The 21,637-nt window shown below is 39.6% G+C and overlaps 1 protein-coding gene across 2 annotated transcripts in view; it reads left to right on the top strand.

Annotated features, from left to right (window-relative positions):
* Positions 1–21,637, top strand: part of SLIT3 (slit guidance ligand 3) — a 504,299-nt gene that overhangs the window by 327,644 nt on the left and 155,018 nt on the right. For both annotated transcript variants that reach the window (XM_069869312.1, XM_069869313.1), the window contains 2 exons: positions 9,776–9,847; positions 14,984–15,055. In XM_069869312.1, the coding sequence (XP_069725413.1) occupies positions 9,776–9,847; positions 14,984–15,055 (144 nt within the window). The remainder of the gene's footprint in view (positions 1–9,775; positions 9,848–14,983; positions 15,056–21,637) is intronic.

Raw genomic sequence — 21,637 nt, 5'->3', positions numbered from 1 at the left:
CTTTATCACTGTTACTTAGCCTTTACTGTACTCTGTCTGGTAAGCTTAAGAGAAATATAATTGCATAAACCAAGAGTAATGCTGGATAGGATATGTCTAAATCAGAAATGAGGACCTTTTGTTTAAATGCTGATGTAATTACTCCAGACAGAGCAAAGAGGCTGACAGTCCTTCAAGGAAAAGTGCCTCTTGGGCATCCTTATCTGGAGGTAATAACCACAGCTTCCCGTCTGGCTTCTGAGCAGAGTAAAATAGGATGGCAGCCCTTCTACCAGCATCTAGGTTTGGCTTAAGGTCAGTTTTGAGTCACTTGTTCTGTGTTCATTTGGCTTTTCTTTGTCACTATTGATAACTGAATGGGTGACTGATAGTTTTTAGGTATGAGCAGTGCTTGGTTTTGGTGCCTAATTTCTACTTTTAGGAGAAAAGCCAGAGTTTCAGCAGTTAAGGAGAAATCTAATGCACTTAACTGTTGGATTTGTTATGGTTCTGTCAAAATGACAACAAACCTACTTTTCTGCAGGAGGACCACTTTGAAATGTCATGTCCCATTTGTTCCACCTTTAATTAATGCTTTTCTGACAAATGTACTATTTGGAGAATTGCTGTCATGAGGGTACCACAGTGTTGGGCAGTATTGCAGACAGATCTGTAGACAGATATGTTTATTGCTTCAATGATTCTCCTGGGAAGAAATTACCTTCTCTGTTCTTCAGTACCTGTAGGAGTGCATATTATATAGGAGAACTGGGACTTAAGCTATGAATCTTGATGAAGCTTTTGTGATTTGGGGAGGTGCTCAACAAATAGTGGGCATTCAAGTTACCTGTATATTCAGAACCAATTCTCCACCTATTAAAATAAAGTCAGAAAAGCTATTATAAGAAGGTTGAACACTAGTTACTCTATTTACTGTAATAAAAATAATTTGTTGTCATATAAATGATAAATTAATGGCACTATAACAATTTCATATAAATTAACAGTTGGCTTTGAATTTCTCAGCTTCTGAAAGCAAGAGATTTTTCTTTTTTCAAAAATACGAGTGTGTAGAAACTGTAATCTTTGGGGACAGAGGAAAGACAGTTGTGCATTTAACATTGTTCTTCCTCCTAAAAGAAAATCATAATAATTTTCCCAGGCTTCCAGTAAATACTGTAGCTGAAGCCAGCACAGTATTTTTGAACACTGTAATAAATGTTCCATAATTGCCTCTGGTGGCAAGTTCTCTGGCTAGGGAATCCGGCAGGCTCCTGTAGTTGAATCATTTAATATGATTTTCATTCACCGCCGTAAATTGGCTCTGGACAGCTTCACATGTCAAATTTTGACTACTATTTTCTGGATCTCACTAGGCAAACTGTGTCATTCACTCCTTGCATGCAATATAAAAAAAAGAGGGTTCTATTGTGAGGCAAAAAATAGGTAGGAAATCTTCTCTTCTGTGAGGGCAAGACTCAAAAATGATAAAGAAATAATAAGGAAAGTAAAGAAAATATAAACATGTGGGAAATGTCTAGAATAAAGGTGTTTTGTGTGCTGAGACAGATCAAGGAAAACAAGAAGCTGTGTTTTATGGTTTTAGAAACAAGCAGTGATGGCAGAGAGTTTCTGCAGTAAGACCAAGGTAGGCTTGATTTCTTACATCATGAGGTGTAACTAATGTCATCTGTAGGCATAAGAAGATGGTTTTGTTTTGATAAATCTAGATTTTGTAGACATGATAATGTTTTGGCTGTATCATCTTCTCTTCTCTTTTTAATTGCACGAATTCTATTAAAGATAAAGATAAGTTGTATGCAGGTAAATTTTACTCAGGCAAGCTCTGTAGGACTTAGTAACCTCACAAGGTTTGGAGGTTTTGGGTCACTGGGTTTTTTATTTGGGCCTTTTTTGTGTGTTTTCCTTTTTTTCCCAGAAATAACACTTCAGTCCAGCAGGAACATAAATTTAGCCTTGTTAATAAAAATGAATGGTATGAATAAAAAGGCATGTATCTTTTTTATTGAACACAGATGTCACTCAAAAGCTCCTGTTTTGCCAAGCGAAATGAGGAGATTGTAATGTATAATGAGCATGTACATCCTGAAAGCTTATTATGAAAAAGTAGAAGGAGTCACAGAAAATAAAATAGGGAGCATGAAACCTTAACTTTGAAATAAAACGTACTAGTAAATTTATTTTTTGTTTTTACTACATGAAACACTAATTGTCTTTTGGCTCGCATGTTCTTCTATTTATTTTGCTAAAAGAAGTTAGGTAAAGAACAAAGACTTAGAGGAATGCTTATGTGCAGGTGACAGAATCTGTTTGGTTGACAAAATATTACAGGTGGCAGGACTTCAACTATCAGAAAGCTGTTTAATTTTCCAGCTTTATTTCTTGTGTTTTACCTTTTCCATGTCAGTGTTTGTAAATGTGTACTAAAAATGGGTGTCACAGCATGTACAGAGCTCTTCACATTAAGATAGATTATAAGTTAAACAGTTACTTTTTTTCTCTCTTTCTCAGTTTACTGTTTCCTTTTCCACCAAGTTCAAAAATATATTTTCCTATTACAACTTGACAACTATAATACAAACCGACTTGAAATCCTCTGATCCCTGAGCTAGTTATTGCATCCTTAGAAAATTTGAGCAGTGATCTGGAGGTTTCTTGAAGTAAATGGAAATCCTTAGGCAAGGAACGACTGGGACGGAGTCTAGTGGGGACCATGGAGATCATGAGGGAACTGGAGAATCTCTTGTACAAGCTGAGGCTGAGTGAGCTCAGTCTGTTTAGTCTGGAGAAGAGGAGACCGAGAAGGGATCTTATCAATGCCTATAAATGTCTAAGGGATGGGGTGCAGGAGGATGGGGCCAGGCTCTTTTCAGTGGCATGCAGCGACAGGTAAGGGGCAGTGGGCATAGACTGGAGCACAGGGAGCTCCACCTGAATATGAGGAAAGGTTTTTTTTCCTGTGAGGGTGATGGAGCGCTGGAACAGACTGACTGCCCAGGGAGGGTATAGAGTCTCCTTCTCTGGAGACACTTAAAACCTGTCTGGACACATTCCTGTGCAGCCTGCTGTAGGTGACCCTGCTTTAGCAGGAGGGTTGGACTGGATGAGCTCCAGAGGTCCCTTCCAAGCCCCACCGTTCTGTGGTTCTGTGAAGTCCATAGAGGGTGAGCAGGACTGACCTACTAAAGTAACAATGAAATAGCAATGTGACTTGCTAAGGAGTTGGTCTTTCTGGGCCCTGAGGGAACAAAAACCTGCTCTCAGTAAAGCAAATGTTATGAGTCTGATCTGCAAAAACTATTCATACTTGTTTACATTTATGAAATGTAACCGTAGTCCAAATATTGCTTGTTATTAGGCGCTGTAGGAACCATGAGTCTCCCAAGTATAGACTTCAAGCTTCAGATAAAAAACCAAACAAACAAAACCCAGACACCCCCCAAAACCCAAACCACTGGATAACAATAAAAAGTGCTCTAAGAAGTCTAAGGTCGAGCCAGCCTCAGAGCAGAGTCTATGTTGTTGAAACAAATGCAAGATCCTCTTCCTTTACGTAGCACCCGGCAGGCTGGTCTCCTTAGAGGCTTCTAAAGTGGAATCACAGGATGTCACAAAAATCCAGGAATGGGATCTATGTTTCTGCTGTGTTTGCTGTACCAAAACATCTTGGAAACACAAACGCTTGTGAACACGTGCATGCTGGTAAATTGAAGTATGCAATTAGGCTGGATTTCAGCAGTAGGAACTTTGACATTGCCAAATCTCTCTGACCTCTTCCTCGATTTGTATTATGTCAGATCATAGAATAGGTTTGGGTTGGAAGGGACCTTAAGGATCGTCCAGTTCTACCCCCCGACCCCACCATGAGCAGGGACACCTTCCACTGGATCAGGTTGATCAAAACTTCATCCAACCTCACCTTGAACACTTCCAGGGTTGGGTCATCCACAGCTTCTCTGGCCAATCTGGGCCAGTGCCTCATCACCCTCACAGAAGAAAATTTCTTGTAATCTAGTCTAAACCTCCCCTCTTTCAGTTTAAAACCATTCCCCCTCATCCTGTCCCTGCACTCTCTGATAGAGTTCCTCCCATCCAGTATCGCTAGCACTAATTGTAGATGTATGACATGGTATCAGGGAACATATCAAAGTATCTGGTTTAATGCTCAAGGGTGTCTTTTGGTGAGTAGAATTATCTATGTAGCTGCCTAGGTAGGTTAATTTTGAAAAGTCACTTCATTCTTGATAAGATTTTGCCTGTTGAAGATTTGCCCTTAGGTGAATAGTTAAGGAGCAGTCCATTTTAAAATTATAGAAGGAACTCAACAGCTACACCCTGAAAATGAACACCAAACACCAGAATGTGAAGGGAAACTCTAGTTGTCACCTTGTATTAACATAGGTGGAGAGGAGAGTTTGCTGGCTGTCAGCTCTCCAGTCCCTAAGATGGACTCAATGAGAGGGATTTATAATATATATTATTAATTTTATTTGGAAGCCATTCAGGCACTGCGATGAAAGGCGGCAGTATACAAGTCTTGGAGAACTGTATGTGTTCAGGGTTTTTATAGTGATGGCAGAGTCTTTGGCTGAGGAGGAGATTGAAGGCTTTAACTGTCTTAAAACAAGCAGTAAGCACAGATATTTAGAACGCTGAATGTCCTGCCATCCCAGAGCATTTTGTTTTCTGCCTGTCAGAGAGCCAATGGGTAAGAGACAGAGCCACAAAAAGGCTTTTCCTTGGTAATGTAGGTCCATAAACCCCTTCTGAAGCCACGGGACTGCGGGGTTTTTTTGCCTTTCAGTTTGCAGAGAAGTGCCCTGTGCGGTGCTGCAGTGCTGTGGTGTAAAGGATGATGACTGCGGCTGCTGCGTTTTTCACTGCAGAATAAGCCACAGTTTCTGACTCCATAACTTCAAGGTAGGTTTCCTTCCTTCCCAACAAGGCTGCCTCCCATCCAGGGCTGTCTTTGGGTTGATACTTCAGTGCAGCTACCTGAACCTGTTGTGAATAGTTGAAATAAAGCTGATGCTTCAAATGAAGAGGGAAGACAGGGATAAGGACAGGGTTCTGATCTGCCCCATATTTGCAGTAAGAAGACCAGATTTTAAGTATGTTTTATTCCTCTTAAACACTGAAAATATATCTATGGCCTTTTCTTCAGTGGAGCCCAAAATGTATGGTAAGATGCGTAAATCCAAAATTTGAGGTCAATGGAAGATAATGGTCCAAGCAGCATTTGTAATCCATTTATTCTCCCTCCTTTGCAAGGAGGAACAGTCTCTCTCAATTGCTGTGTGCTCTGGAAGTTTCCTCCTTCCCAAGATAAGCGGTTCTTCCCAGCCCTGTGCTTTGTCCCTGTGGGGGATGCACACGCTGCTTATTTGCCCCTGGACAGTCCTTAACCAGCTCCCTGCAAATCCCTGTTACAGGGCAGGAGGAAAGCGAGGGGGTTGCCCTTCTCAACAACCTTCATGCAGGCTGTGCGCAACCTGCCAGATGCAAGTGTGCTACAGGTACTGCTGCACGTTGATCTGATCTCTCTCTCGGAGATTGTTTTTGGTTGTTGGCTGCCTGAGTGATGCAAGCCCAAAAGAGCTGGTAGCAGAGTGATGTGATCCGGGGAGCAATCTGGCTCCTTCACTTGCTTTCTCTCTCGTTCCCAGCGGGGAAGTTCATGACTGCCCGATGCAGAGGGGCGTTTCTGACACATCTCAGGCAAGAGCTCGGTGGCACTCTTAATAGAGCATGGCTGTCTCATTTGTAGGCTCTATTCATCTGACAGCTAAGAATTATCAGTACTGATGCTTCACTCCCTCTCTCCTTTTCTCCAAGCTAGTGATTTGTCTATGTTACGGGTAGGTAAGCTTGACAAAACATTACATATTAGCAGCTGAGACGGTGTTTGAAATGGGAAAATTGCTAGCAAACTGCTCCATTAGAGACCCAAATAACAAATTCTTTCTTTCCCTCAATGAAGGAGATAGTTAAGGTCCAAATTAATACATCTGTCTCCCCTGCTCTGCAGGAGGAATCGCTCTTCAAGACAAATGGTTTCATCACTCCCAAGAGTGTGAGCTGGCTCTAGGAAGGCAGAGCTTTTTATCCTTTGTGGTTTGCCGTCCTGGGTGTGAGCAGTACAGGCGCCACAGGAGGAGGTGATGAAAAGATTTGCACCTCGGTGAACTTTGAGATGGATTAGCATGAGAATTTGAGTGCTTATTCTTTACTCTGGGATAGCTTTTCATGTTTTACTGCATAGTTTCCCCCGATTTTATTTTTTTTTCCTCTAATATGTTTGCTTTTTGTTCTCATTGCTGCAAAGTCATTTCAAGAGATTGGGGAGGAGGAGGACTTTATCCTGACTAACATCATGTTATTACAAGAAAAAATGCATTTGAATCCATTGGGCCCTCATACTTTCCAATCTCTGAAAATATGTTAGATTAGAGAAAGGAAATAATTTGTGTCCTTTGATGCTGTTGTCAAAAACTCTAAAATAAAGCTTTGAGAGGCCGTTAGAGCATTGCTGCGTGTCAGAAGGGGGGAGATGTGCTTCAATTCATCTCAGCGATACAGCTGGCAGCAGACAACATGCACAGTGAAATGGGTAACTGAATGGAGGAACAAAAGCCCCCAAGAGGTTTGAGCATCGCCAATTTATTTTACCAGTTTTGTGAATTCTACTTGTGGAGTCTTGAAGAGATTTTATTATGAAATACCGGAGGAATATAGAGGAAAATTTTATTGAGCTATAAGAAATCTTTAATGTAGGGGATACTAGTTCAAACGATCATAATTTAGCCTTTTAGGACTGTGTCCCTTGTACAGAGTTCTCAAATGTGTTGTAAAATTATTTTATAGTATATATTCTGGTGATACACCAAAAAAAATGAACTCACCGATGTCTCTTTGCACTAGCACAGGTAGTTTTATAGGGTACGACAGCACTTCATAGGTGGCAGGAATAGACCATGAAAAATACAGTTTTCCCAGAGATTGTGGTCTAGGTAAACTAGGTAATTTTCTCTGAAATAAAATGTGGCTGTACATTTAGATTAGCTTTTCACTTTTTGGAGGAAAAAGAATGACACCACTAGGTAAGAACTCTGTTTTTCACTTCATATGAAAGATGGCACCTCTAGCAGCAGTTTCCCATTATATCATGAATAACAGTGGTTTATAATTAAACCTTCATCACCTTGAAATTGCCAACACCCCTTCTGGCAAAACCTAGTGCTTCCTAGAGATTTTTAATCCTGTACTGTCCTTCACGTTTATGAGCTCAGGTGAGGTGAAAGCGCAAAGTATTAATACAAATAATATGTTTTCTGCTTTTTCACTAGTGTAACTGCGTTGTGTTTTTCAGCCTATGCCTGCCAAACCGTAACATGAATTTATGAAAAAAGTCAATGGAACTCAGATACTTTGTCAGTACTTCGTACTTCTAAAATACCTTCTTACTTGATGCTGCACTTTACGTAGTGCCCTGAGACTAGTTGCCTTTTGTGTCCAAGTTGGGATCAGCCTGCTGACACATCCCAGTTGAGAGCACGTGGATATTGCCTGTTGCTTGTCTGGTAGCATCTGCAATACATAGTACTCTGAGTATAATGTGTTACATGTAGTGTTTGGTCCTTCATTTATAAAGAGCTTCTTGAGGTGCCAAGGTGAAAATATAGCAGCAGGCAACAGCCTTGTCCATCTCTTTCCATACAGGCCATCTGCTACAAAATGTGTAGGGAAGGGTGAAGAATTCAGTGCTGCTGCAGAAGGTAGCTCCTCAAAACAACTCCTCTTCTGCATTCCTGTCTGCCTTTTCTAGAAATTTCATTTTTTTCTTGTTACTCGGGATCTGTGGCTATTCCAATTTTGGCTTTTTTGCCCTTTGTGGGCAGATTTCTGTGTATATTTCGGTGTATCTCAAGCCTCGGGTCATTAAAATTTCCTTGGAATTTTAAGTCTTCATAAAACCGAACTACAATTCCCCCCTCCTCTCTCGCTATGTTAGAGTTTCCCTCGAAGGACTGCTATGCTGTTCCTACGTGCAACATGTGTGAACTCGCAGTTTCCATCCATAAGGCAAGGGAATTGGACAGGCATGGCCCTCTTTTGTTCCTAGAAGTGCCTGCATCGCTTGGGAGGAGTTAGACACCAAGCTGGCAAGCTGACAAAAAGCCTTTATGGGAAGAGTATGTGTAGTGCTAATTCTGGTGACAAACACCCAACAATAGCAGCCTGCTGAAGCTTACAGCAATTTGCATTTCACTGTGGACTTGCCAGAAATGGAGCACTTATATTTAGACCAACTAGAAGGGAAATCTCAGACACGAATTCAAATCAGAAAACAATGAATAGATTTAACTCTCATCACCACCTTGAAAACAGACTGCTACAGCAATAAGAGTGCATGCACACTGACTGTACAAGTTAACTGTGCGAGTATCACAATATTCATGACTTAAATAGCTTCTTAGAGCATGACTGAGCTGGCAAAATATCTTATTTTCAAGGGGGTAATTTTTTGGCTGTTGAAAGCACAGATCAACAGAAGGCTATGCTGTGCAGTCGAGAGCTTATGGGCCTTACAAATTTTCTCTACATTATTCTCAAGTCCTTTAAAAATCATGAGTTGCTTCTCCCTGTGTTTCATTTTGTCTCCGTTCCTGGTTTTAAATTTTTTTCTCCCCTCTGCATTGCTACAGCAACTCTGAATGACTGGAGTGATTCATCCCGTCATTCCAGTATGTTTTTGTATTTCAGTTCTAAACCATCTCCAGCCGCTGGTTTTTGCTATTGAAACTGTTTCTTTTTATGACCTTTTTTGAAAAAATACACAGCATTTGAATAAGGAAGAGCAAGGTAAAATCAAATTTTTCTTTCAGTTCCGACTCTGTAGAATTTTAGCCGCCACACTCATTTGTATTTGCTGTATGGGGATCCACTTTTACTTTTCTAATATTTAGGGTTCTAATATTTCCACTAATACTTTTCTAATATTTAGGGTTCATCAGAGGTGAAGGCAGTCCTTCTAGCAGGAATTTGGGGAACTTGATGACAAAGAGTTGAAAATACTTCTGGGAAGGAACAGAAATTAATGTTAGTGGTTGTTGTATGTGGTTTCTTAAAGCTGCTTACATTTTGTGTTAGCGAAACATGCATTTATGATACTTCATAAAGAATACTTCTTTCAGCCCAAATTTCAGAAATTAAAGCAGCAGCATTTTCATATAGTCTGGGCCATAACTTAGAATACCTTCAGCAGCTAAAATAGGAAGATGCAGTCCTTTTGTGCTCTGCTTTAACATAGACCTCCCACTCCCTTAAAAATCTGGATTCATATTGCAGTGAATTCCACTCTGTTTTCAGCATGTTAGTATTATTAATCTCTTTATTAACCTGTCACAGCATAGTATAGCTTCTCGTTTAGATTGCTACATACTACTTACAGCTAGCTAAGGGAAGCATCTGATTTGACTACCTTGACTTTGATTAAGTAGAATTCAAATATACCTACTGGTTTTCAGGAATTCCGTGAGACTTAAAGGTGCAATTTCTATAGCCTGTGACTTTTTTTCTGTACACATTTAGTGTAATCAGTGAGATTATTTTATCAGTATTTTCTCCATTTAGTGGTTTTCAGAAGAAAAATTTGTTTTGCATAAAACCTTTATATAACTGGTTTATATTTATTTTAAAAATGGCTGTCATGTTTCATCTTATTCCTGTCCGATAATTGTATCGTTAACATGTATATTACTGTGTTTGTTTTCAGACGTTTGGAACAAAACCTCATCAAAGTCATTCCACCTGGAGCTTTTACCCAGTACAAGAAGCTTAAAAGAATGTAAGTTTTAATAAGACCAACCTGCGAGAGCAATCATGAATCTTCTAGCTTTGAGTTCAGTATCTTTATTTTAGAAACATATTGGCAATTGCTGTGTTGAAATCACTGGGGATTACACAAATAATCTCTTCAAAGTGTAAGCAACTATGGAATTTGGTTCAGGATGCCTAGCGGTGCATGAAATCCTTAGTAATGCTTAATTTCACTTTTTATTATAAACTATGTGAGCTAATTAGTTGCTAGTCTGTTCAAACTTCAAATCTGTTTACTTGGAAAAGATTTTAAGGTCTATTTTTTTCCTTTTTTTTTTTCCTCATACATTCTAGTATATATTTGCACCACTTCAATTTGACCCCAGGTATAGCAGGAGTCCGTGTTCTTGCAGAGTGATTAGGATTTTTCTGTAGTACATTCAGTGTCCTGATGTTGAAATGCTTTGATTGTATGAAGAAAACAAAACAAAACAAAACAAACCCAAACCCACTGTTTTCTCAGTTTCTTAATCACCAGTAGATACCCAGACAATTCTTTTCTTCTTCACTCTTGTGATTTCTCTTTGGATTTTTGAAAAATAGTCCTAATTTGTAGCAGCATTCCCCTGGTCAGTCTGTCTTTTCATTTCTAATGACGTAGAAGAGATGTTGTGGCAGTACTGCAATGGTGCAGACAATGGTAAAATAAGTTACTCCTGCTTCACTGTAGTACCAAGATGTTGGACCAGTAACTTCCACAAGTGATTCAGGCTTTGTAGCTCAGTGGTAAGACTGCCAGAAAGGTGCCTTTACACTTCTTGTTTTTGTTGAGAAATATACTTGCTGGAATTAAGAAACTTTCAGCTCATTTCAAAGACAACAGTGGATTATCAGACAGTTAATGCTTTTGGGAACTGAGATGAGCTTGTGCTCTACCTTAAGATTTAAGAGTAAAATTACTGTGTTTGTCAGTCCAAACTTATGAATTTCCTAGCGCTGAAGAGCTGTAAATATGGATCTTAATATTTAACAGGTCAAATCATCATTCTCATGGAGTCTCTATTCTTCTGTCTGAGTTTCAATATAGCTGTATGTATTTTTAAAGAAGTACTATATTAGATAGCAAGACAGTAATTTCAGTGAAAAATGATGGATTCCTTTTCAGTGACCTAACTTGTAAGTTTTCCATTATTGAAGTCACTACTTAGTTCTTTCTGAGGTGTGACTAATTTTAGATTTTGGCAATGGTTCATTTTTCATGATTGGTGAACTCTGGTTTTACGGGAGTTGCCCAAAAAATGTTCTTCAACTTGACTAGCTGCTCAACCCAGTGCAGCACTTACTATGTGAAATGATTAATGTTGGAATTTCACAGCAGAATTCCATTAGCAAGTTGTGTTAACAGCTTTCTAGAGTATAATTGGCATATTCATTGAGATCTGAACTCGTAGTTAAATAATGTTATTGTGCCAAATGATCTGTATCAAAGCTTAGTTAATGTGGCAGCATTTTGTGGAAGAACTTGGGATGGATAGTTAGGCTGAAGAACGTCAGATAACAAGCCTGATGTTTCGCCATTTGGTTATTGACCTGACCCATGCTAAAGTTGCAGCACTCTCAGTATTTTGACTGTTTACTGAGTATTTCCTACATGATTATGCAGTTCCTTTTCTTAAATTGTTGGACAACTGAGATTTGTTTTTAAGTAAGAGCCAGTTGTCCACGATAATCTTTATAAGGCTTGATGTTAGTAGGTTGAGATGATAACAGAAGATATGTGTATTAATTAAAGTGTTGTATTTTCATCTAGCTGAAGTTTGCTGTCTTAGAATGTCTCTTCAATATAGGATAGGAGAGTTATTTTTGTGATTGAGTTTTAGGAAAGGAGCAGAAACCTTTTGTGTCTTAGACTACATCATATTTGCCCACATTTTCTCACAAAATTACATAAAGCTAAATGTCTCTGTCTTGTAAGGAAGATCTGGCATCTGTAGTATTCAAACATTCAGTTGAATTATATAGTCTGGGATGCTGGTTCCCTTATTTTGGGGTGAATGTAACAGGTCCTAGCTCTGTGCATTTTGGGATGACTGAAACAGGTCCTAGCTCTGTGCTCAGTTATTCAAGGGCTTCAGGTTTAAAGGTATTGAAGGAGATACATCCCATCTCCAGAGAAAAAAGTTGCTGTCATTATTGCATGAAGTATCCAAGCCCAGATGTGCCATTTTGAATTAATTTACATAGCAGTTGTCCTTTTACCATAGTTCTGTAACTTCTAGCTTACGCGTTCCAAAGTTGATGGCATTATCTCCCATATTGTCTTTGCCTTTCTGAGGCTTTTAACTGTAACAGGCTTGTAGCACAAGACTAAGAGCCAAGTACATAGAGTCGCTTTGAAAGATGTGGTTGTACCTCTCCAGCTCTGATGCTTGTAGTGGCATTTCTTGTTGCTGAATGAGTTTTACCATATATTAGCAGGAAACATGTTGAGATTTCACAGTTGTCCCAGTAGCTCTGTGGCATTGCCACTTTTGTTTAGCAGCTCCTAAAAACTAAGCCATATATGACATGGATTTTTCCTGAGTATCTTTGTCAGATGAGAACAGTCCATTTCACATGTTAGAGATAATCAAGCAATCTGTTTCTAATTATGTTAGTCGACAAAGAGAATAGTCACACTATTAATAGTTTTGCATTTAGCTGCATCTAAAAATAAATCTGATTTGTTTCAAAACCTTTTACAGTAAAGGCACTTAAGCCACACAGTCATACAGTGACTCACAGGGTATCCTTGCTTCCCTGGTGCAAAGTCAAAACCAATTTGTGTCCCTAACTGGTAAGTGAGCACAGCCACCAAGGTGTGTCCAACAACCTTTCGAAGGAAGATCTCTACTGTGCTGTCAGTGGTGCAAGGAGACCGGTATGAGATGACTGATGTCTGCCTGGGAGGAATTCTGATAAGTTTATTACATTACCAGCTAAAGAGCCAGATTTCCACTGAGTCATTGAGAGATAACCTGAACTATGAGAATAAGCCTTATGTGATCTAAATTGACTTAGTCGTGAAGGTTAGAAAAACCCATATCTCTTAGTCTTGATATAAATCAAGCACGGAATAGGATGATCTTAGCAAAGTAGACCAAGGGAAGGGAACAAAAGTACAAGGACATAATTGAATCCCTTTGCCTCAGTCAAGGCAGAAGGAAATGGAACATCCTTAACCAACAGCAGTGGAGCTTGGGCTCTAATGGAAAGGAAATAATGTGTCTAATTATCTTCTAATGCTGATTGTAGTGCATCTGCATGAAGTGAGTGAATGTCATCACCCAGCATGGCATTTATGCAGGTTCAGGCACCATTAGTTATACACTCATTAGCATCTGGACATGGGGAGAGAGAAAGGATGGAAATGTTGAAATGTAGCAAATCACTAAAACAGTGATGAAGTAGTTGTTTCAAAACTAGATTCCCCTTTTCAGATGCTCGTCATTGCTCAGTGAACTCGTGGTTTCATATAATTGTGATAAGTTTTAATATGTTCCTCAATAAATAGATAGCATGGATTCACATAAGGCTTCTGCTTACATCACGAATTACTAGATGAAAAGCAGTGAATGCTGCCAGGCAGTCTAAACAAAAATCTGTATAAAAATAAATATTCCTCCTTTTGCTGTCACAAAGTTGGCTTCTGTGAGTTGAGCTGAAGAACCGGAAACCTTCAATGAATGCTGTCCTTGTTGGCAAGATGTTGTAACAGAAAACATCAGTAGATCTCAGAGCACTTGTTTCCTGAGCCTTATGAAAGAATGAAGCCTTATAAAAGGACCAAATAAAATTCCACTTTTTGTGGCTAGATTTGAAACCAGTTAGAAGACTTCATTAAAATTGTAATCAGCAGAATTTGTAGCTAGAAATATGTACAGAATGGAAAACATTCTTAATTTCTGATTCCTGTGTTCTTGTTTAAGTGATGTTTAGAGTCTGACTGGGATCCTCAGTGTGTGTCCCAGTGGCAATAACAGCAAAGATGTACATGAAATGCTGTATTACTCCAGCTTCAGCTATCAGTGAAAAGATGTGATACAACTGATACAAGCTGATACCAACTGTCAGTGACTGCAATGCGGTGGCTCAAAGTTGTGTCTGTAGCAAAGCACCTGGTTGAACTGATTGACTGACAGGTTGGATTGCAGCGACAGTCATGATAAGGCACCCAGTTCTGAGCATGTGGGTCCCAAGTGTGACGAATTAGACTCCATCTATAGAGAAACTGTGGCATAGTCTTTACATATAGTTGTATAATTGGTTGGTTATGATTAAAATGGAAGGCTATTTTCCAAGCCAGGAGCACACTTTCCTGAATTCCACTCATATCGTAGCTGATGTAGTGGAATCTTGCTGAAGCTCCCTGACAGGGTCTGCAATGTGGTGGGTGTTCCCTGAAGTGCTCCTGTCTCCAAAGGTCCACAATTCAGATACCTGAAGGCTTCCCCTAGTCTCTGAAAACTCTGGGGAGACTTGCCAGTGCTGTGTTGACTGTCTTCTCACCTGCCTCACCAGATCAAGGACATGGTAGAGTTTTTTTTGGTGCTTGCTTTCCCTGGTACAAACATCTGATCCAAACATTGCTGGTACAGTGCCCGGTCCCTCAATTACACTGGTGCTTGCTTTGGGATCGGGGGCTGGATAATCTGTTCCCATCCATTTTCCCATTGGTATTAAGCAGAGATCGTGTGGGAGAAGTCTTACCTCAGAAGAATGTTGTCAGCCTGAGAATTATTGATATTGTTTCACATAAATTGAGACTAACAATGCAATCTCCACTATTAATAGTTTTGAAGGTGGTTTAATCAACAGTTATTATACAGTGGGCTACCTCACTGTTGTTCTTCAAAGCTCCTCATATGACTCTTTCTATGTCCATAAGATGAAAGACCTTAGTAAAAAGAGAGCTTCTGATTTTTTCGGTCTACACTCTGTCATACTGCCTGAAGTTTTCTGATCATTCCTGGAATTTGCCTATCCATGTCCTGACATAGATCATAATTTCTCTGAGGTAATATAATCTTTTAGTTCTCTTATTCTTGCCATAAAGCACGGCTAGAATGTTTTCATCAAATACTTGTTTACATCAAATACCTGTTTACAAATACTTTCTTTACAGAGACATCAGCAAGAATCAAATATCTGACATCGCGCCTGATGCATTCAAGGGCTTGAAATCTCTCATTTCACTGTAAGTAGAAAATGGAGCTGAATGGGCATTTGGGGAGAGGTTGCATGTAAGAGAAATAAAAATGATAATGTGCAGTCTGGGAGAACTTACATTTCTATGTGCACTTGCCAGTTTGCGTGAAGCATCTGATCTTTTTTAAATGAAAAATTGGCCATGAAGGTTAGAAGGAGGAATTGTTTACACATCTCTAGGAAGTCCTTTTATGGATGAACACCCCCAGGGTGACTGACTTGTTCAGTTTTTCAAAACTAGTGTGTGTGTTGATCTACAGTACATGTGCACCTGTAGGTTAATCCATGCCCCCCAACACATCATGCCACACAAAGCTCATCACAGCTCAAAACACTGTTTAATGGTGCTCATTAGGGAGGAGCTAGGGGAAATACTTCCATACTGAATTTTTCTTCTCTCTAAAGGTCTATTTCCCTCCCTTGTGATTTTTTTTTAATTTTTTTGCTTTTGTTTTTCTTTCAAACTAGTTAGGGAAGAACCTGAGCTCTTAAGAAAATGTTTATATTTCTTAGCTGTAATTACTACTTTATTAAGCTGAAAGAGGACTAAAATACGACTTCATACAGAAGATAAAAGGAAGGTAGGATCTCTTGACAGCCATTCGTTTCTCTTTATAGAACACAGAAACTGTTTTAGCACCAAGTTGAATTTAAATGCAGCTATATTTCAACCTAGCTACCCACAGCACTATTAAAACAGTGGAGTTTTTAATGTGCAACAGGAACACTACGAGGTCAGAAGCTGCATATGGAGAATGAACTAGAACAGAGTTAGAACTCTAGGCAGAGCGAAGAGGGAAAGCTCGACTGGAATGCTATTTACCTGTGTTTAAAGACAGTTTTAAAACATTTAGCTCTTTAATATTCATATAATGCAGTTCAATTTTTAAGAGTGTAGTTTATTCCTATAAGATGTCATATTTTATTCCCTGAAACTAGATGATTCTAACAACCTCTGTAACTTGTTGACTAGTGCTAATATTAAAAGCGTATTCAGTACTAAGTTCTATGTTGCAGTAAACTTTTGAGCCAGACTGCAAAAGGATGGGCCTTTTTTTTGTGCCCCCAAATCCAGCTGGGAGAACGCCTGAAATATGTATTAAGTGTTGCTAGCCTTTGTTGAGTGGTTAGGGTGGTGTTATTCAACATGCTGTGGAAATGGTCAAATCCCTCGATGTTGCCTGGAAACGATTCAGTAAGAGAATGACATTTACTGGACACTGCAGTTTTAGCTTGGTATAAAACTGCTGCTGACGCCGCAATACTTTTTGGTCTTGACAAACCTGACTAGGAGCTGGCTGTAGAGGGAAGACATTGCTACTGGGTTTGCCTTCCCAACTCGGGAGTTGTTCAGCATTAGCTTATAGGTAATTCACATACCCCCAGGTGGCCTCAGGAGCAGGACAGAACACATCAGAGTAGACAGAAAGGAAATGAAAATATAAACTGGGCAGGAATTTATAGTGTTTTGACTTGCACACAGAAGCAAGTGAAATGACTGTATATTCTCTGCCCAGTCATCCAAAACGATATTTTAAGTAAATAATGTTTAAATATGTTTATATCCAAGTGGGTAAAATAGCACTTCAGTTAGCGCTAGGAGGTTGCAAGGGGGAAGGCAGAGGGCAGAGCCATGAGATGCAGAAAGGGCTTAGAAAGGGAACTGCCTCTGAGCAGTCTTTCAGCGTTTGTCTCTCGCTCAGTTTCCTTCTCCCACAGCCACACAAAGCTGTTGTAGCACACAGTGTTTCCCCTCTCTTTGGCAGACTGGTTTTTGGGACAGTATTGAATCCAGCCTTGAAATTGAATCCGGCCTCTTCCTTTAGGCTCACTTGTCCATTGTGCTTGTCATTGGCCTTTGCTTTCTTGTGGAAGGTTTTACTGTTGCTGTTCATTGCAGGTAGGTCTTAGAAATGCTTCCCCTGTGACTGATAGGCGAGAGTTAATTCCCTCATATTTAACGACCAGTCATCTCAGAGCTCTGGCAAGTTCTTCCCTGCTGGTCAGTTCTGTAGTTGTTTCCATTTCTGAGCCCTGCATATCTTTGTGGAGCAAGATCACCTGCTACTCTGCAGAAGGTGGGTTTTTCTGAGGAAACCTCCCCCAAGTTTCTACTTCTGAGAAGTAGAGGATCTTCCTTTGTCTGATCTCTGCTGTAGCCACCAGTCCAGTTCTGTCAACCGCAGAAATACAAGTAAGAGCAAGAGAAGATGACAGTGAAACCACCAAAGGGAAGGAAGAAGGAGGTAGAAATGAAGTAGGAGAGTTTGCTTACAAGTATTTTCTCTTTTAAGCAGCTCAGTGTTTTTGGTGCCTGAGGCACTAGTAACTTGAGTCAGCTGCATGCCCTGGAGGAGCGCTGCTCTGCATACAATGCTTCAGCTCAGCTGAGAGCAACTTTTATTTTCGTATATGTAAGTCAGATGTGATCGGTGGCATACATTTTAATGAGACACCGCTGAGGTTTAATCTGTGCACAGAGCAGCTGGACTTTTCAGCTAGCAGAGTTAAAACAAGAACGAAGGAGGGCAAAATATTAATGCACAAATTAAAGAAAACAACTTTGTTTCCATTAAAAATTAAGTACTGCTGTACTGCCTAAAATCTTTACCTTTTTTTCCCCCTGCCTTATTCCCATTTTCTGCTCCTCCCTTCACTCCCTGCATGCAATTGCAGTGCTCCCTATGGGTCCAGGAGAGTGAAAGTGCTTCCCTGGAAGACAGCCAACATTGTTAGTCTGGCTGGCTAATGGAGCCCTATGTGTAGTGGTTGCTACTCCGCTTTCTTCTGAAGTTAACTTAGGTTAGTGTTGCCAGGCAGAACTGTTTCTCAGAGTACTCTGCTTATTGTACCTCTGCAGAGATGAAAGAAAACGTAGTGTATTATAGTTTTCAAAACACAGGAATGTTTATTATGGAAGCAGTTTCCTCTAAAATGTATCGAACTTAAACCTTTTAAAAGTGCTAAGTGATCCATGTGCTAGCAGGTCATAAGTTTTTATTTTAAATCTATATATTTCTCCATACAAGAAATCCACCTATGGGAGTCAAATAGGTTACAAAATCTTAACACTTTAAGAAAAAAACATTTCTACCTTTGATTTTCTCTGTTTAGCAAAAGAAAGGCAAGCTTGTTCTTGTAAGGACTCAAGCCTTCTCCATTCCCCCCACACACAGGGAAAAATATTTTTCTCCATGCCCATTTTTCAGTGGGATTTTCATCACTAATCACACAATGACTGTGGGGAAAAAGGAGTTTCTGCTCCATTTTTCTTGGAAATATTTGAGCGTGTACATAACTCTCCCCCTGCCCTGTGAGCTGCGACAACAGTTAAGAAACTAAAGTAATTCTTTCTTCTTCCCAGAGCCCTCTGACTTTTCCCTCTCCTCTTGTTGTGTCACATGCAGGAGGCACTGAGAGCCACTGGTCAGCTCTGGCTCCGTGTGTTCCGTGGATTGAATTCTGTTTCATCACCTGAAGTTCTCTTTCAATATTTAGGCCCTAGGGCAAAAATCCTTAGCATATTTTCTGTATGAACCAACCTTCAAATCTGTTTACGGACAAAACTGGACATACAGTAAGATCCAGCCTCAGTTTTTGAGAGAACGGAGTTGTGGAGAGGTTTCTATGAAGCCATTGTGGAGAATGGAGGGTATTGTGGATAAAGGCATGAGAAAAAAAGGCCTTTAAATCTTAAAGTAGGATTAGGGAAGTATTTATGCTGCATAATTTCAGTGTTAGGTCTTGGACGAATAAACTGCTCGTCTATACGGAAGTCTCCCCTCTTGAAAAAGTGGAAGTGTTTCTCTATCTCAAAGAAATGATACAGGGGAGGTTGAATCTTAAAAACCAGTAAGCAGCACAGATGTAAGTGAGCTGTGATAATGTAGCCATGGCTTTCCTGTTGGAGGGATTAGTCTTACCGTCCAATACTTCTTTCCCTATAAACGTGAGAGCAAATAGTACTCTTGCATTGAGAAGAGTGACAAAATTGGTTGATTGCAAAAGAATGGGTTGTCTTGGTTTCAAGCAGAGGTTTGAGAAATGCACTTTGTAGTATTTTAAGTTGCGTAACATAGAATTGCCCTTAGCTGGAGCTGGAGTGGTTAATAACTCAGCCCAGAACTTGGGGCTAAGTTATGAGAAGTCTCACGTTTCAAGATTGCTGCATGCACTTTCTGAAGTAAATTAATCTTTCATTTAATCAACTCAAAAATATCAGTGAAAGGATTCTACCAGCATTTGGTTATTCCTAATAGTATCAAAGATAAATGTTTTTCTTGAGGTCAGTAAACGTCCCACAAGTGTGCCTTTGGAAGGCCCTTTCCAGACTGTCTGGGGATGTTTTATGAGATATGACAAAACAGTCTAAGCCTTCAGTGTGTTAAACTGAGTGAATACATTTTAGACCACTGCAGAGGGAGAATTCCTTTGCTTTTGTTCATACACTGAACTAAGTGAGTGAACAATTTAAAAGCTTAGATCAGCCTGGGCACAAAGACAAAAGACAGCTTAGATTTTGACATACCAGTCCCATTTAGGCCATCATCTCCTGGGTGATGATGTATGTGGTGTCATTCATGGTGATTTGAAATCTGCAATAAAACACTGTTGCAATAACTGCCAAACTTATTTTAAGGTAACAAATTGCTTTGGATAGTTTTACTGTGATTTATTTAGCCTAACTTGTTCTGAAGAAATATGAAATAATGCAGGGACAAAAAAATGACATGTCTAAGTTTCTTTCAGATATGAGAGATTTATTGCTGGTTTTGCTCCTATCAATTCCTCCTCTTTTGAAAAGCTGAATTCTTATTGAGCCTGTGCCATTTTACGTAGCTTGGGAAAAATAATTCTTCCTAGAAAGTATTGTTTTCACAGTCTGAAGGAAAGTTAAAAGCGTTCTGAGGACTGAAAAAGACATTGCACAAAGTCAAAATTTGACACTTCAGTAAGAATGTTTCAGCCAAGCCAAGATAAAGGAACACTTAGCTGGAAACCATATGGTCTTGAGTAAGTGATTCTGTGTTAGGCATTCATACCCCACAAAGGTCTGTGTCACCTTCCAGGGAAAAAAACTATATTCTGGGATCTGACTTAATGAAGCAGGTAAATTGCGACTACATTTTCAAGTAATGTAGGCCAACGAACCGTAAAATAAAGACAACATGGCAATTACTGTTTCACACCCTTGGAAGGTGGTGTGCTAGACTTCAGTGCCTATGAAAGACCACATGTTAGTGAAGGCTTCGCAAATTCCTTGATTTTAAAATTGTTCAAGAGGTCAAAATATCTAGAGATGTGACGACACTTAGGTTTCAAGACCGTCTCACTGAAGGTTTGTTACATGCTTAATTACATTCTTATCCAAGATAACGTCTTTGTTCCTATGTGATCTTCCAGTGCTTTCTTTGTCTGGTTTAGACGAATCTGTGCAGTGAATATTTTCACTATTTAATCTTTATTTTTAACTGATTAGTGTATCAGTTGGATTAATCTGAAAAACTTGATGTACTAATAATAGTTTAACTGGAAATTTAATATTTAAGTATGTCTTGGAATAGAGGGAGGATATCAAAATACAGTGTCAGAATCAGGCTGAAGAAACACAGCTCCTCATTATGACTTTTAGATATTTGGGGGCTTTTTTGCATATCTTATAATAACCTTGCAGCTGAATAGGATGCTTCCTCCAGGGATCTCCTCCAACGCTTGCAGTGCTGCCAGGGGTCTGCACTTTATGTGCATTGCCCTTCCCATTGTTTGGAAGGTTGATGGCAGACTGAAAACTGCTGCAAGTTGTGAGCTGGTCTGCCAGGTACTTTGGAAGAACTGCAGCTTGTGGTTTGTGGCCGTGCTGAAAGCATTTAGCTGTGAACAGGCAAACTGATGGCTCTACGTGCCGTTAAGAACATAGCCCTCAAATGGCTCTGCTGCACCCGTGCCAGACAACAGCGTGCCCATGGTAGAAAGCCACCTGCAAAATATTGGAGAGAAGTTTGCTTGGGTTAAAAATACAGTGAATGATTCTTGACACAGCTCATTCTGGTATTAGATACACCTGCTTTGCAGAAAACAGTGGAGTTTAGTTCATGCACTAGCAAGTCTGATGCATTTGCACATTTTTGTGACTGTTTTCTCCATTAAAACCAGTTTCCATTTTTTAAAAGAGATTCCTGTGTCGAGTGAGAAGAGAAAGAAAGGAATAGTAAAAACAAGGATAACAATTGGTCTCTGTCATTTTTGGCTTAGTCTCTAGTTGCTACTTTTAAGATTAGCGTTGTGAACATAGAATTAAACAATTTCTCTTTCTCTCAAAATGTACATCATGTTTAGGGTATTATCTTCTCCACCTGAGGGTAAATAGCATTTGTCAGACCTGTGGCTAACTTGGTCTCCCAGCAAAGTTGAGAAGCAAATGAGCAATCAGGAAAATGCAATAAAAATTTTAGTGATTTTTTTGTGTTCTAATAAATGTCATTCTGATTCACTGATTCACTCTCTACTGGCAGCAATTACTGAGCTGATTTTATTTTTATTACATGTTAACTTTGTTAGTGTGTTTTTAATA

The sequence above is a fragment of the Phaenicophaeus curvirostris genome, chromosome 15 (genome assembly GCF_032191515.1).
Source record: "Phaenicophaeus curvirostris isolate KB17595 chromosome 15, BPBGC_Pcur_1.0, whole genome shotgun sequence".
Taxonomy (NCBI): domain Eukaryota; kingdom Metazoa; phylum Chordata; class Aves; order Cuculiformes; family Cuculidae; genus Phaenicophaeus; species Phaenicophaeus curvirostris.
The sequence above is the reverse complement of the archived record's forward strand: the minus strand, read 5'-3'. Positions and strand labels throughout refer to the sequence as shown.